This window comes from Hypanus sabinus, chromosome 7, assembly GCF_030144855.1.
Source record: "Hypanus sabinus isolate sHypSab1 chromosome 7, sHypSab1.hap1, whole genome shotgun sequence".
NCBI classification, from domain to species: Eukaryota; Metazoa; Chordata; class Chondrichthyes; order Myliobatiformes; family Dasyatidae; genus Hypanus; species Hypanus sabinus.
The window spans coordinates 34,546,881-34,563,914 of NC_082712.1; the positions used below are offsets into that span (position 1 = coordinate 34,546,881).

The following is a 17,034-nucleotide window of genomic DNA, read 5'->3' on the forward strand; positions in this document are numbered from 1 at the left end:
CTGACAAAAAAAATTGGCAAAGAAAAGCGAATTATGGTGTTGGAAGAATGGAGCAACCTCTTTGTCCAACGTTATAAGATTACAATAGCCCATTACCTTTTATCACATTCTTGGGGATTCCACAATACTAACTCCATGTTACGGAATTTACCACCAGTAGGAAAGTGTCAACCATGTTGAAATCAATAAAGTCACAAAGCTGTTTATCTGTGATAAAACTGCTCGATAATAGTAGTTGATTTTTAATAGTTTGGAGTAAACAGATTTAGACTTGCAAAATATTTCCCACATGAAAATCTGAAAGAGTGGTGATGATGGCTGGTTTCATCCGTCTTCCAAAGACAATGCACAGAAGGCTATGCAAACCACTTCTGTAAAAAAAATTGCCAAGAACAACTATGGTCTCGGAAAGACCATGATCGCCCACGTCATACGACACGGCACATAATGATGTAGTTATTATACGTTGTTTGAATACCACGTTTCTTGCAATAGCGACTGCACTTGATTAAGTACATTATTGCCCATAAGATATAGATACTAACAAAGTACTTTATAAATGTACAGGTCTACGATCCAACCTTTATAAGGTTATTTGCGGACGTTGTGTGTTTAGACCACTTGCTCTGGGTTGTATGAATACTTCCAAATCCTAATTTTCATAGACAAGTGCGCTGGACTGATTTGGGAACTCACAGCTCCCCACTGAACCAGAACCTGGCTGTTACATTCAGACCGGCCCAGCGCTCAACGGACTTCCGCTTCTGGGACGTACGCACGTGACTGATTGGCTCAGCCTATCGGAAGTGCGTACTGAACAACGTCGCTATGGGGAACAGCTGGGGATCTAAGATGGCTGCCGTTAGTCGAGCCGTTCGGGTAAGTGTGGAAGTCGCACTTTTCCCGGTGTTGTCGTGTTCAGGTTCTGACGCTCATTGTTTCACTGAGAAATAAGAGAGGGGAGGAAAACAACGCATGGTGACCCTGAAATGAAGCTGCGGGCATTCGCGTCCTTTCCGCGGCTATCCTTGAGTTTGTCCTTGCAGGACAGGCGACGTGATGGGAAGCACTCGTGGGAGATCTCTCGGCTCCTCCACTGGCCCGGCGGTCTCCGTGACCATAGAGCGGGAGACGAGGCGAAGGAGAACAGAAAGTGGGTTGCTGCAGCAAGTGCCACTGATTGACCTGAATTAATTAAAGGACGCCCGAGTGTCCCAGGCCTGTTGGACTCACCGTTAATCGGTCGCAAGTTACTGCAGTTACAGAATCAGTGCAATGCAAATCGATAGAGATGGGGACAAGAGCGAATGCAGATCCTGGAAATCTGGAGCAACACACACAAAATGCTAAAGGAACTCAGCGGATCAAGCAGAATCTATGAAGGAAAACGAATATTTGACGTTTCGGGCCGAGACCTTTGATCAGGATATTATGTGTCATTTACATCCACCTGACCATCGCTGTTTAACGTCTCACTAAACTCCAGCTCCGCTGATATTGCACCACTTTCTCAGTGCAATGAGACATTAGATTATGTGATCACTTTTTATACAGGGATTGCAATTTATGACTCGAGGCAAGAGTGATTTTGTTGAATCTCAGAATGGGAAGCAGAATTGGGTTTATTATTACCGGCATATGTCGTGAAATTTGTTAACTTGGCGGCAGCAGTTCAATGCAATACATAATATAAAAGAAAAGTAATAACAATAAATAAATTACAGTATACGTACATAGAATAGATTAAAAATCGTGCAAAAATAAAAATAATATATATTTTAAAAAGTGAGGTAGTGTTCAAGGGTTCAAAATCCATTTAGGAATCGGATGGCAGAGGGGTAGAAGCTGTTCCTGAATCGCTGAGTGTGTGCCTTCAGCCTAATTTACCTCCTACCTGATGGTAACAGTGAGAAAAGGACATGCCCTGGGTGCTGGAGGTCCTTAATAATGAACGCTTCTTGACGATGTCCTGGGTACTTTGTAGGCTAGTACTCAAGGTGGAGCTGACTAGATTTACAATCTTCTGCAGCTTCTTTCAGTCCTGTGCAGTAGCCCCTCCACACCAGACTGTGATGCAGCCTGTCAGAATGCTCTCCACGGTACATCTATAGAAGTTTTTGAGTGTATTTGTTGATAAACTCCAAATGAAGTATAGTCGGTGTCCTGCCTTCTTTATAACTGCATCGATATGTTGGGACCAGGTCCCAACCTCAGAGATCTTGACACCCAGGAACTTGAAACTGCTTACTCTCTCCATTTCTGATCCCTCTATGAGGATTGGTAAGTGTTCCTTCGTCTTACCCTTCCTGAAGTCCACAATCAGCTCTTTCGTCTTACTGACATTGAGTGCCAGGTTGTTGCTGTGGCATCATTCCACTAGCTGGTATATCTCACTCCTGTATGCCCTCTCATCTCCATCTGAGATTCTACCAACAATGGTTGTATCATCAGCAAATTTATCAATGGTATTTGAGCTACACCCAGCCACACAGTCATGAGTATATAGAGAGTAGAGCAGTGGGCTAAGCACACACCCCTGAGGTGCACCAGTGTTGATTGTCAGCGAGGAGGAGATGTTTTTACCAATCCGCACAGATTGTGGTCTTCTGGTTAGGAAGTTGCGGACCCAATTGCAGAGGGAGGTACAGAGTCCCAGGTTCTGTAACCTCTCAATCAGGATTGTGGGAATGATGGGAATGATGGTATTAAATGCTGAGCTATAGCCGATGAACAGCATCCTGACATAGGTGTTTGCATTGTCCAGGTGGTCGAAACCCATGTGATGAGCCATTGAGGTTGCTTCTGCTGTTGACCTATTGTTGCGATTAGCAATTTGCTATGGGTCCAGGTCCTTGCTGAGGGATGAGTTCAGTCTAGTCATGACCAACCTCTCAAAGCATTTCATCACTGTAGATGTGAGGTCTACCAGGCGATAGTCATTAGGGTAGCTCACATTATGCTTCTTAGGCTCTGGTATAATTGTTGCCTTTTTGAAGCAAATGAGAACTTCCACCTGTAGCAGTGGGAAGTTGAAACTGTCCTTGAATACTCCCACTAGTTGGTTGGCACAGGTTTTCAGAGTCTTACCAGGTACTCCATTAGGACCTTCTGCCTTGCAATGGTTCACTCTCTTCAAAGACAGCCTAACATTGGCTTCTGAGACAGAGATCACAAGGTCATCAGGTGCAGCAGGAGTCTTCACAGCTGTAGTTGTGTTCTCCCTTTCAAAGTGGGTATAGAAGGTGTTGAGTTCATCTGGTAGAGAAGCATTGCTGCCAATCATGCTATTGGGTTTCGCTTTGTAGGAAGTAATGTCTTGCCAGAGTTGTCGTACATCTGATGTTGCCTCCAACCTCATTTGAAATTCTCTCTTAGCCCTTCAAATAACCCTCTGTAAATCATACCTGGTAATTATGGTTAAGTAAAACCAAAACACAAATCTTAGCAACCAAATTATTTCTTGGAGCAGCCAATCAAGCTCACAGATGGGTACTGTTTGGTGGCTTGGTCAGATTGTTGTCAATTCTGCCACAGAAACTTAGCTTCTGAATTTCAAACAACAAACTTGTCACTTTTGATTTGTACCCAACCTCAATTCTCCTCCTCTGCAAAGAAATGGTACATGATTACTCGAGGGCTTTCGGACTTTTTTGGGCTATCTCTCATCAAAGGACAGTAGGTGCTAGATCTTCCTCATTATTGGAGTTATAAGGTTGCTCCAACTGCAGCACCTAACTCACAAGTAAAGCCCAGAATCAAATTTTGGTAAAGTGGTTGTAATGTTAAAACTATATAGTGATCATGTGTCCCCTTTCAACTGTGGTTCCATTATGCAAGCAAGTATAATTTAGAAAATTTAGAATACTGCTACATTATTGAGTTCTCTACACAATACTCCATTTCAACTGGAAGGATAGGTGAACCAATGTCAGTGATCTCTCCCAGGTTAATATCCTGAGCAGTGAGGCTTATGGTACCTGGTCAGCTCTGCACAAAACATGTATCATTTGGGTTGCTGACACATAATACCCACAATAAATAATCTATTCTGAGCTCTGTCAAGGGAAAAGATTACCATGTAGAGAGAGTAAAAGATTTGCAAATATATTCATCTATTCATTGTACCCAACATACGGTTCCATTTGTATGGCAGAAGGGCCCATAAAGTGTCTTAGAGCCCTTGTAGCAGTTCATGTAGCTTTAGTATATCCCAGAACACCTTTGTATGTGACAGTGAACATCTGTCCATTGGTACCACCTTGCACTGAAAGAACTTGCATCAAGTTTTGGGGAGAGTCTTGAGATACAAATCCCTGGCCCCTTGATAAGGGTAGTGAAGAAGACAGTTTGTTTTCATAGTCTGAGGTATTGAGTACAAGGATTGGGATGTCATGTTGCAGCTGTACAAAACGGTGAGCTAGCAAACTGGTACAAAATTGGCTTTGTCAGGTGATGATATTGGAGTGATTATTCAGATTGGAAGCATGTGACCAGAGGTGTTCTGTGAGGTTCGGTGCTGCATCCACTGTTGTTTACAATCAATATTATTAAAATTGATGTTAATGTTATTTACACAGTTAGTAAATTAGCAGATGACAACAAAATTGGCGGTGGAGTCAACAGTGAAGAAGATTATTTAAGATTGCAACAGGATCTAAATGAACTGGGAAAGTGAACCAAGAAGTGGCAGATGGAATTTAACTGGGCCAGTTGGAAGGTTTTGTATTATGGTCAGTTAAATCAGAGCAGGACATTCACAGTAAGCGATAGGGCCCTGGAGTGTGTTGTAAACAGAGAGATATAGGGGTACTGATACATCATTTTTTGGAAGTGTCATTGAAATAGGCCATTTGGTCCATGGCTTTCTAAACTTCATCTATTCATGCACCTATCTAAATGTCTTTTAAACAGTTGTACCATCATTGCAGCTTCCTCTGACTGCTCTTTACATATAACTACCAACTCTGCATGAAACAACTTCCCCTCAAGTCCTTCTTAAATCTGTGTCCTCCAGTTTTAGAGTCCCTACTCTGGAATAAAGACTGTAACCACCTTATCTACATACTATCATAATTTTATACACATCTATGATGTCACCCCTGCACTCTATGGAGGAAATCTCAGCCTGTCCAGCACCTCCTCATAACTCAGCCCTTCCAATCTTGATAACATGCTTGTGAATCTTCACCAATTCCATCTCAGTCACATCTTTCCTGTAGCTGGGCAATCGGAACTACACACTATACTACAAGTGTGTGCTCCTGACCTTCTTGTTAGAAAATAGAACACCGTTTTATAAATTTGTAATTTTCAAACCAAATTCCCAAATGCTAAAAGCAATTTGAAAAAAAAACTTTGGTAGCTAGGATTAAAAGCTACCAGTAAAAGGTGAATCCTTTTCAAAACTTGAGAAGTCTATTGATGGATCATCAGCTATTTATACCATCATGTATAGTGGAGGTATCAAAATCAATGTTGGTATTTACATACTGTTCACCCCAAAATAATCAATTAAGAGAATTCGTTTCAAAGTTCTAAATGTTCGTTGGAGCTCTTCTGAGGATTGAACAACTGGAGTAACTAGGAAAATATGTACTTACTTTTTTTCCTTTTAAAATTTCTTTGTAGGTTGTGAAACCACATCAGCGATTAATTAAATTCCCAGATAGAAAAGCCTTCCCTCGACCTAATGGTAAGTGTAGCTCAGTAAAGCTTTCTGATCATTTACAGAGAAGAAAGATAATAAGTTAAGGTTTTAACCCATGTTATCCAAGTTTTACTGCTTTAAAACTTGTAATCTATTAACAGTATTTACCTGGTAGAACACAGCAGGCCAGGCAGCATCAATAGGGAGCAGCTCTGTCAACGTCTCGGCCCGAAATGTCGACAGCGCTTCTCCCTATAGATGCTGCCTGGCCTGCTGTGTTCCACCAGCATTTTGTGTGTGTTGTTGTTTGAATTTTCAGCATCTGCAGATTTTCTGGTGTTTGAACAGTATTTATGTAATACATTCAGTATTGGAAAGTAGAAAATCAGGACATTATTACCAAACTTGTGGTGGGGGGCAGGGGGTACAGGAAACAACACCTAGCCAAAGGAGGGAATATTAGAATGCTGGTGCTACTATGGTTAAAGTGCAACCCATCCTGCTTGAACAGAAGGAGTCCCAATGATCAAGGAACATAAAGCCTATCTTCCTGCACCATCCCATGCATTTATCTAACCTATCCTCTTTCTGTACTCACTAGCTTGTAACACTGGAAATGTTCCATAGGCAGCCTTTGAGGTCCTGTTCATTAAATGATTGCATAGTTCCCTAGACTCACATTACAGGACCTCATCCCTTCTCCTGCCTAAATCATTGGTACCTGTGAGTACCATGATCTCAGGATATTCATCCTCCCTTTCATAATATCCTACAACCAAGATATCCTTAATACTAGCACCAGGAAGACAACATACCAACCTAGAGACTCCTTTGCAGATAATGAAAAGGAGTATACGCTACTTAGAATAGAATCCTATACTTCTGTCGGTCTCCAAAGCTGTAATGTCCCCACTCCCCCACCTCCACCCCATGTCCTCTGTGCAACAGTGTTTACTGTGGTGCCACAAGCTGGGTTGTTGTTGCTGTCCTCCCGTTATCCTCCATAACGAGTCCATCTGCAAGCCTTTAATGGTTAGTAACTGAGGTCCAAGGCATTAATATAAATGGTAATTCATTGAAGGATAGGACTTGATTATAACTACAGGTGTTCACTCCAACTCAATGCCCTGTCGCAACATTTATTATGTAGATGTATTTCCACAGGTTATGTGGACATATTTTGTATAATTCTTGGAAATTTGCAGAGCTTTAATCATGGCTATATGACTTCCATTCTATGGTTTAATGATTTTGAGTTTCTTTTAATGTTGTAAGATCTGGATATAAAAGCTAAGTGACCATTAGGAAATAAACATTCATTTGGTATTACCTGAGTGCATTTTGCATGGTTAGGTTAGGATTAGGTAAATAAACACTTCAAATTTTGTTTTGCTGCCAGTAAAGAACTGGAGCAGCTTTTTGTTTTTTTATTTATCATAAACTGTGGAAGAGCTAATGTTATACAAGTTACATAGCTTTTCACAGACACAGTTGAGTTTTTTCAGAACTTCCACTTTATCTTGTATAGCTAATTTATAGTGTTTGTGCTTTACACCTCAAGAGCACTTCCTTTATTTAGTGAAAACGTGGCTGGGTTTAAATAAGCACAGGTTATAAAAATAAATGCAGAATAACACAGAGGAATAACTTGCTTCTTTTAAAGACGGTGCCAGTAGCTGATTCTGCAAGTGGTGCCACAAAACAGTGGTGACAGGTTGGCAAGGTGATGCGGGTAATTTGAAGTTAAGCTGGCAAAAATTATGTCTGCAGCAGCGGTGGAACCAAATTACTGATTGCCGGATTCAAAGGTGGTCATTCTGCATTGGGCTTGCTGACCACAAATTTCTAAACTCAAATGAATACCTTAAACCCTATCGATATAAATAGCTACAGGTACCCTCATTAAAGGAAGGTTATACTATAACTACCCAATTTTCAGAAGCTAGTTCACTTCTGTTTATCCTCCACAGCAAGTTTAACTGCCAATACCTTCAATTTGAATAGTAAGTCCCCCCTCCCCACCGAGGAGAAGATGCTTCTAGCTAACAAAGTAGTTTAAATGCAGTTAATTTATTTTCAGTGATACATAGCTAAATTCAAACAACATTCTTAAAACACATTTAAAACACACAGAATTTCTACCTTATAAAAGATTTCCAAATTACAAACCATTTCTAAAACACTAAGGATTTCCAAAACACGTGCAATTCTTATATGTTAAAAAGGCATACACACAAGCCATAGAAATCGAAGGCAGAGGAATGGATTCTAATTCACCTGTATTTCTGTCATGCTTCTTGATGTTCCTGGACTATCCCTAATAAACCTGAACTTCTCTCATGATTTATACTATTTCTTTGTCTTTTGGGTGACTTCACCCACGTGATTTTTTGCCAGATACTTTTTAATACTAGTAATCTAGAAGCTTCTGGTAATAGAGTTAGCTGCTGTGTTTAGAAAGCTGAACTTGGCAAAAAAAACTATGGCCCTATACAGATTATATCCATGACAATCTGTTCACAGATACAATATAGATAAAAAAATATATATTAGCCTGTAATAAACTGGCCACTCTTATTCACAAACAAGAGAAAATCTGCAGATGCTGGAAATCCAAGCAACACACGCAAGATGCTGAAGGAACTCAACAGGAAAGGCATCATCTATAGAAAAAAGTACAGTCGACGTTTTGGGCCTGGCTTGCTGAGTTCCTTCAGCACTTCGTCTGTGTTGTTTGGCCACTTTTTCTCCCGTTTTAGAACATGTACAGCACAGTACAGGCCCTTCAGCCCACAATGTTGTGCCAACCCTTAAACCCTGCCTCCCATATATCCCCCCCACCTTAAAATGTTGTAGAGAGGAAGTCTAGTGCTTAATGGTGGTTTTATTAATGACTTTGATTGTATTCTCGTTTTCACTTTATAGCGCGTGAAGCTCTCAAATCAATGTCTGTATCAATCCAAGGACAGCAACCAACAACAAGTTCAAGTTCTTCACGTGCTCCCACTGTTAGCCAATTGTCTAGCAAACGTGACACTATAGAAATAGTGAGAGCTCTACCACAGAAATACAAAAGACTACCAGTGTCAAACGAAGAAATGGAGTACATTCAGGTGGGTATGCACATTCTCGATAAAATAATTAACAGTCTATTGTTGACTATAGTGTAAGGTCTACATATTGTAATTAGATTAAAATGCTTAAGTGAAGTATGTAGGGGAGATAGTTTAATGAAAATTTATTATCAAAGTACATATACGATACAATATACTATTCATTTTCTTGCAGGCATTTACAAAAAAGCAATACAATAAGATTTTACAAAAAACTATACATAATTAGACAATGATTAGCAAATACCAATGTGCAAAAGAAGACAAACAGTGCAAATAAAAAATAATACTGAGAACATAAGTTGGAAAGAGTCCTCAAAAGTGACTCTGTAGATCCTAGAATAATTTCAGCGTATTTCAGATGATTACTCGTAAATATTCTTGCCTTAAAAGAAAACTGGGTTTTATCTCCAAAAACCTGTTGAAAGCGGTGGACAGTTCACCAGCAGAATGCAATTGAATGTTAAGTTGCTGCTGAAGCTATAACATAAATAGCAGAAATCAGCATTTACACTTAGTTTTCATTGGCTCTCCCTTTCCTCTATCCAAGTAACTACATTTCCTTCAATAACAAATGCTTCCGTTTGGAACTAGGCTCTCTTAATTGGTGCTTTATCAAGCTTTTGATACTATGTACAAAATATACCACATTATCTATATTTTATCTTAGAATTTAAATTCCAATAATCACAATCTGACCTTTGCATATCAGTAATCTTTTAAATGATTCCAATTTTTAGTTCTCTGATATAAGTGTGTAATAAGTATAAAAATATGAATCTCACAGGGAAATCAACAAGTATTATTGTGGAAGTGTCTAAGAAGAATAATTAAGGCTTTCTTCATTGCACAATGATTTAAATATAATTTGCAGTTTGAATATATTGGTGTATGCATTTTAGGAAATTGATTATCTCGGTTATATCGACATTTTGGCTAGGTTCTGCTTCTCAATGTTAAATGATGTTGCTGTTTAATTAAACTTTTTGAATTAAGAGACCAAAGTAAGTTGATCATTTCTATTCTTCTAGTTCCAAGATCTAATACTGAAATTGACTTGAATAATCTACACTAATTTTAAAACTGTCATATTTCTGTTTGGCTTCCTCCTGTATTGCCAGCAACCAGCCTGTGTTCCATTTGTATTTTACTTGGATAAAATTTCAGAGTGGGATTGGAACTGATTTAATTATCAAGTTGTGTATTTAGTTTTATATAGTTTGACTACATTGAACAGCAAACTTACTATAACTTTCTTTTACAGCGTGGTGGACCCGAGTAGGATCGGTGGCTTATTTCTGTCATCCATCAGTGGGTGTTTCAACCGTTTGCTGATTCTGTTCATTTCAAAGCTGTGGGTACAATTACAAACTTTTGAAGGACTTTATACCACTGGACAGATGACAAGCCCTCAGAATGAATGTACATATTGAAATATTCAATAAACAGTGAAGATTTGTCACAATTTATAAAGTAGAAATATCCTGATGTATTCCCCTAATTGTGTTCAGTGAATTTCATAGGAAAGATTTGAAGTTACAAGTATTTATACTGCTTTGTTATTAAAATGCAGTTAACAAATTATTTTGTGCATGAATACCTTCCAAATTATAATTCTTCCAAACTATATTTTAATTGCCTGGTGTCAAATACACGTATAACACAGTGCTAGTTTTCAAACATTTTAATATAATTTAATACAATTGTTTTTACAAGTTAGGTAGAGAATTTGAAATACATTTTTTCAATAATGTGTGTATCATGATATATCCAAAAAAATGCTATTTGCTCCACCAATGAACCCAGTGAACTATTTACTTGGCATATTGTCAATGGTCAATTTAAATGTTTAAGTGCCTAACTCTGCTTAAAATCCTACTTTTGCCAGGTGTTGCTATTTTTTTGCTAAATGAAGTAGTAAATTATGGAGTCCAACAGCAGAATTAAACTATATTTGAATAAAGATTTGTAGCACAATAATGTGACAAATAGCAAAATAGAAGATTTAGATTATGTACATAATACTTAATAGGATGTTGCCACCAGGTGCATGTGAGATTGTGAAAGTGTCCAGCAACTGAGTGTAAAACTGAAATATACTTCTAATGTGTGATGGTGGGGAAGGGGGAGGCGGGAAGTAAAAGCACTATTGTACATATAAATGTACATATAAGCTGCATAATGTACTTTTACTGCCAAATATATTTGTCCAACAAAAATATCAGTACAAATTAAGGAATTATTAAAATGACCTATATCACACATGTTTTTGTGGTATTCTGATGTGAAATGTTATCATAAATTTTTTGATTTCCATCGGCATCATAATTGATTAAATTTAATCAGATGATCACTTAAAACATTGGAATTTTGTTTAATAGCATTTCTCCTCACCCAACTGAGCAGTTTAAATAATTCTTCAGGTGTCGAAGTGACATATCCAAAAGTGAATTGCTTCTCATGGTCAATGGGTATATGCATTAGAGTAGGAGAACTAAATGATGGCAGTCAATTGTAAACATTGCTATTCTGGTAGGAATCAAAGATTGAGTCATAACTAGGATTGAGTCTTTTTACTATATTCACTAATGTGGAAACGTAATAAATATTCAAAATCCTATTTAGAATTTTTAATACACTAGATTTTATTTTTTACATTAAAAAAACTATTTGTTGGAGTAACAGGAAAAATACAAACCTTCACAATTAGCAAATGTTAGCAATTTGCTACAATTCAGAAAATATGTTGCATTCTACAGTTATCAAAATTCAAGCTGTTAAAATAACCTGAAAGAAAATACTTTAACAAATAAAAGACCGGAAAGAAAATGCACCTATTATGGTAAATGTTTCATCCTTTCGTGTTTAATTCTACATTTCCAATTATTTCTGTATCATTTTGTTCCAAATGCAGTTTCAAGGTCACTGTTACCTTGTCAGCTTTGGTCTGCACCATTTCATGAATATTTTCGTCGTTCTTTCCACACCTTAAACACAGTCAGGGTGAAGAGTCTCAGCCCAACATGTCGACTGTTTATTCCTCACTATAGCTGCTGCTTGGTCTGCTGAGTTTCTCCAGCATTTTGTGTGTGTTAATCTGGATTTAAAACACACTCATTTCACTTTTCCAGTTCTGGCTAAAGAGGCTTTCACCCAGAAGAATCATCTGTTTTTCTCCTCACTGGTGTGGCTTGAGAATGAGCACTACTAGTAATCTCTGCAGTCAACATAATAAAATACTCCTCCCATCCTAGTCATTCCCCCCCCCCCACCCACCTTCCATCGGGTAGAAGCTCAAGAACACTATTCATTTCATCAAGTCAGCTTTCTGTCCCACTGATATAAGACTCCATAATAAAGATGATTTCTTGATCTTTCAATCTACCTCAAGCTGGATTGCATCTTAATTGTCTGTACTGACACATTCTCTGTAACTAAAACAACAGAATGAAATATGTAGTCTTACCATTTTTCCATTTGTACTACCTCAATATGCTTAGAATTTAAAACATTTATCTACAGCACATTACAGGCCCTTTGGCCCACAATGTTGTGCCAACCATGTAACCTACTCTAGAAACTGCCTAGAATTTCCCTAGCACATAACTCTCTATTTTTCTAAGTTCCATGGACCTATATAAGAGGCTCTTAACAGACCCTATTGTATCTGCTTCCACCAAGGCCACTGGCAGTGTGTTCCACACATCCACCACTCTCTATGTGAAAAACTTAACCCCAACATCCCCTCAGTACCTATTTCCAAGCACCTTAAAACTATGCCCCCACATGTTATCCATTTCAGCCCTGGGAAAAAGCCTCTAGTTATCCACACAATCAATGTCCCTCATCATTTTATACACCTCTATTTGCTCATCTCTCTTCCTCCATCGCTCCAAGGAGAAGAGGCCAAGTACACTCAACCTATTCTCATAAGGTAAGCCCTCCAATCCAGGCAACCTCCTTGTAAACCTCCTCTGCACTCTATAGTATTCACATCCTTCCTATAGTGACACACACAAAATGCTGGTGGAACGCAGCAGGCCAGACAGCATCTATAGGAAGAAGTACAGTTGACGTTTCAGGCCGAGACCTCATCAGGACTACAGTTCCTGTAGTGAGGTGACCAGAACTGAACACAGTACTCAAGTGGGGTCTGACCAAGGTCTTAAATAGCTGTAACATTACCTCATGGCTCTTGAACTCAATCCCACAATTGATGAATGCCAACACACCATACACCTTCTTAACAACACTGTCAACCTGTGCAGCAGTTTCAAGTATCCTATTGACATAGACCCCAAGATCTCTCAGATCCTCCACACTGCCAAGAGTCTTAGCATTTATATTTGGTCTTCAAATTGGACCTACTAAAATGAACCACTTCATAGTTATCTGGGTTGAAGTTTATCTGCCGCTTCTCAGCCCAGTTCTGCATCCTATCAATGTCCCGCTGTAATCTCTGACAGCCCTCCACACTATCCACAATACCCTGAACCTTTGTGTCAACAGCAAATTTACTAACTCATCCCTCCACTTCTGATGCACCATCAATAACTCTCGGAGACTGGAAGTGAATGATAGGCTTTTATTAACAGCAAAAGGGGAGCATGACATCTTGAAGACTGAGGGAGGAGCAGTGCCCCAATCACCTTTATACAGGGGTCTGTGGGAGGAGCCAGCGGAGCAGTCAGCAGAGGGGCGTGTCCAGACAGGTATACATAGTTTACCACAACTTCCTCATTCAGGTCATTTATAAAAATCACGAAGAGAAGGGGGTCCCAGAACAAATCCATTAGAGACACCATTGGTCACTGACCTCCATGCAGAATACAAACCATCTACAGCCACCCTTTGCCTTCTGGATCCACAAAGCAAGGTCTCCTTGGATCCTGTACCTCCTTACTTTCTGAAGGAGCCTTGCAAGTGGAAGCTTATCAAGTGGCTTGCTGAAATCCATATAAGCTACATCCACTACTCTACCATCATCAATGTGTTTTGTTACATCCTCAAAGAATTCAATCAGGCTCGTAAGACATGACCTGCCTTTGACAAAGCTATGCTGACTATCCCTAATCATATTATGCCTCTCCAAATGCTCATGAATCCTGCCTCTCAGGATCTTTTCCAACAACTTGACCACCACTGAAGTCAGACTTGCTGGTCTACAATTTCCTGGGTTATCTCCATTTCTTGAACAAGGGAACAACATTTCCAACCCTTCAATCCTCCAGTACTTCTCCTGTCCCTATTGATGATGCAAAGATTATTGCAGGAGGCTCAGCAATCTCCTCCCTCACTTCCCACAGTAGCCTGGGATTTATCTCATCTGGTCCCGGTGACTTATCTAACTTAATGCTTTTCAAAAGCTCCAGCACCTCCTCTTCTTTAATGTCTAGATGCTCAAGTGTATCCGTCCACTGTAAATCATCCCCACAACTGCCAAGGTCTTTTTCCCTGGTGAATACTGAAGCAAAGTATTCATTAAGTACCTCAACTACTCCGACTCCATGCACACGTTTCCCCTATCGCACCTGATTGGTCCTATTCTCACACGGCTCATCCTCTTGCTCTTCACATTCTTGTAGAATGCTTTGGGGTTTTCCCTAATCCAGCTCACCAAGGCCTTCTCATGGCCCCTTCTGGCTCTTTGGATTCCATTCTTAAGCTCCTTCCTAGCAACCATGTAAGTTTCTAGAACTCTAACGGTGCCTAGTTTCTTGAACCTTTCGTAACCTTTTCTTCTGAACTAGATTTTCTACATATTTTGTACACCATGGTTCTTTAACCCTACCATCCTTTCCCTGCCTCAATGGAACTGATGCACCATCAATAACTCTCGGAGACGTGAGTCGAGATATGCTTTTATTAGCTGGAAGAAAGCACCGTCGGCAGCAAGACACCACCACACAGCATCCTGGAGATTGAGGGAGGAGCAGTGCCTCCAATCGCCTTTATACAGGGGTCTGTGGGAGGAGCCACAGGAGCAGTCAGCGGGGTGGGGGGGGGGGGGTGTCCAGACAGGTATATGTAGTTCACCACAGGAACATACCTATGCAGAATGTCATGCAAGTATTCCCTGAACATTTGCCACCTTTTTGCCGTGGATTTCCCTGAGAACATCTGCTCCCAAGTTCCTGCCTAATAGCATCATATTTCCCCCTACCCCAATTAAATGTGCTTATGTATGGAATGATCTGTCTGGATGGCATTTTCACTATCTCGCTATTTGTGAGAATCAATTATCAAATTTGCTTGCATTGTGAAATCTGCACATCTTCATTGAACACAATGCCTTGAAGCTGAGAATTCCGGTTCCACCTTTTAATGCATTGACGCACAGCGCCTGGCAGCAGCATTGCCCGTTCCCCAGCTCCTGGGGTTCCGTGGGTTGATTTGGTTGCTAGGCAGCCCCGCTGACTTTCCGGCTTGGCTCGCTTCTCTCAATGGCCAGAGTGGGGAAGTGACGAGCCAGTTGAGTCGGAAGTTGTGCTGCGAAGCAGCTGCTCTTTCTGGGCCGGATGGCGGTGGATATTAAATCCCGGGCGAAGCGTTACGAGAAGCTCGACTTCCTGGGAGAGGGACAGGTGAGTCTCGTCTGCTGCTCCGACCTTTTATGTAATTCTGCACAATCCTCAGCCCGACGTGTTTCAGTGATGGAGACCGTCCGCGATGTTAAACCGAGACTTCACTCAGAACATCATGGGTTTCATTCGTTTCTGTTTTAACAAATATCTGGCACCGATTCAATTACTGCATTGAGAAGTCCATGAAATAGTTGACGGGCATTTAACTTGGCAACAAAACTTTGCATTGAACATTCGCTTCCCAGTTGAAAATCACTGCGAAACATGCGTACGAAAACAGACCCTTCGGCCCACCGAGTCGTTGCTGGCCGTCGGGTGTTTTATGGTTCCATATTCCAATAATCGGCCAGTAATCTCCAATGCCATGGCCTTTCAATCTAAGTACTAAATTTTCTGAGAGTCTCTACCACCATTCTCCCTGAAATCATGGCTGGCAGTCCGTTCCACGTTCCAGACACAATAACTGAAAAAAGTTCTTGTTCAACTTTCTTCTAACTTTCCTACCCGTTGCCTCAAAACTTGGAACACAAGAAAGTAGAAGCAGCGGTAGGCCACTATCCTCTCCTACCATTCAGAATGATCTATGCTGGTCTCAACTCTTCTATCGTGTCAACACCTTGTATAACTATAACAAAACTTCTCTATTCTGAAGGGGACAAAAGATGCTCGAATGTGGGGAAACAATCTGGTGGAGGAACTTCGTGGGTTGAGCAGTGTCTGTGGGAGGAAAGGAATTGTCAATAATTTGGGCCAGAAGCCTGCATCAAGACACGATTGATTCTCTGAGTTCCTCCAGCAGATTGTTGTTCAGAATGAAGGCCAAAATGCTGTTTCCTCCTTAACTATTCGCTACACCTGATTGCTAACTTTTTCTGATTAAAGCACTAAAACACCTAGATCCCTCTGAACTTACTGAGGTACGTGACCTCACATTTTCCCACTTTAAACTCTATTTGCAAGGCTTTTGTTCAGCCTATCTATATTCTGTTGCAGTATCCTCGTCACCACATGCTGCTTCAGCTCTGTCAGTGGAAAAGTTTTAAGTATTTACCTTGTCAAAGTCCCGCATATTTATGTATCCTTTATACTGGTTGCCACCTCAACTTTCTCTGCTCCAACGAAAGCAGAGCCAGCCTACTTAGTCCAGATGGAGGGTCTGGACCTGCAGTATCAACTGTCAGTTTCGTTCTACAGTTGCCTCCTGATCTGCTGAGTTCCTTAGTTTTCTTCTTGGGATTCCAACATCTTCAGTCTGTTGTGTCTCCAGCTGAAGTGCTCCTTCCAAGGCAACATCTTGGTGAATCTCCTCTGCAATCACTGTTGTGTGGTGTCCTATACTCTATCTCTGGCCTAACTAATGATTTATATAGTTGTACCATAACTTAATAACTCTTAAACACTGCATCTGGACTAATGAAGGGAAATGTCTTGCATCACACACAAAATGCTGGAGGAACTCAGCAGTTTAGGCAGCATCTGTGGAGAGGAATAAACAGTTGACATTTTGGGCCTAAATCCTTCATCAGGACTGAATTCATCATCTTATCTGTGCTGCCACCTTCTGGAATTCTTGTATGTGTGCACCAACGCCCCTCAGTTTCACACCATATTCCAGGGCCTGTATTCTAACCTCATTGTTTCTCCCAAAAGGCATCACCTCAATTAGGATACATTTTCATCTGCTTTTGCC

At 40.3% G+C, this 17,034-nt stretch overlaps 2 protein-coding genes across 3 annotated transcripts in view; both read left to right on the forward strand.

Annotated features, from left to right (window-relative positions):
• Positions 1-758: 758 nt before the first annotated feature.
• mrps36 (mitochondrial ribosomal protein S36) lies at positions 759-11,593 on the forward strand. The gene is made up of 4 exons (XM_059974454.1): positions 759-879; positions 5,629-5,692; positions 8,573-8,760; positions 10,025-11,593. Exons 1-4 carry the CDS (start codon positions 829-831, stop codon positions 10,040-10,042), a joined length of 321 nt encoding a protein of 106 aa, XP_059830437.1. The 5' UTR covers positions 759-828; the 3' UTR covers positions 10,043-11,593.
• A 3,620-nt stretch (positions 11,594-15,213) lies between these two features.
• Positions 15,214-17,034, forward strand: part of cdk7 (cyclin-dependent kinase 7) — a 35,669-nt gene continuing 33,848 nt past the window's right edge. Inside the window, exon 1 of one of the 2 annotated variants that reach the window (XM_059974447.1) lies at positions 15,214-15,344. In XM_059974447.1, coding sequence (XP_059830430.1) covers positions 15,279-15,344 — 66 coding nt within the window. In that variant the 5' untranslated portion in view covers positions 15,214-15,278. The remainder of the gene's footprint in view (positions 15,345-17,034) is intronic. The other variant, XM_059974448.1, reaches the window with a different exon arrangement.

Bases quoted from the DNA above. Each gene is read 5' to 3' on its own strand.
- mrps36 (XM_059974454.1), top strand. From the start codon at position 829: ATGGGGAACAGCTGGGGATCTAAGATGGCTGCCGTTAGTCGAGCCGTT. The intron at 880-5,628 runs GTAAGTGTGGAA...ATTTCTTTGTAG, and splicing joins CCGTTAGTCGAGCCGTTCGG to GTTGTGAAACCACATCAGCG. The intron at 5,693-8,572 runs GTAAGTGTAGCT...TTCACTTTATAG, and splicing joins AGCCTTCCCTCGACCTAATG to CGCGTGAAGCTCTCAAATCA.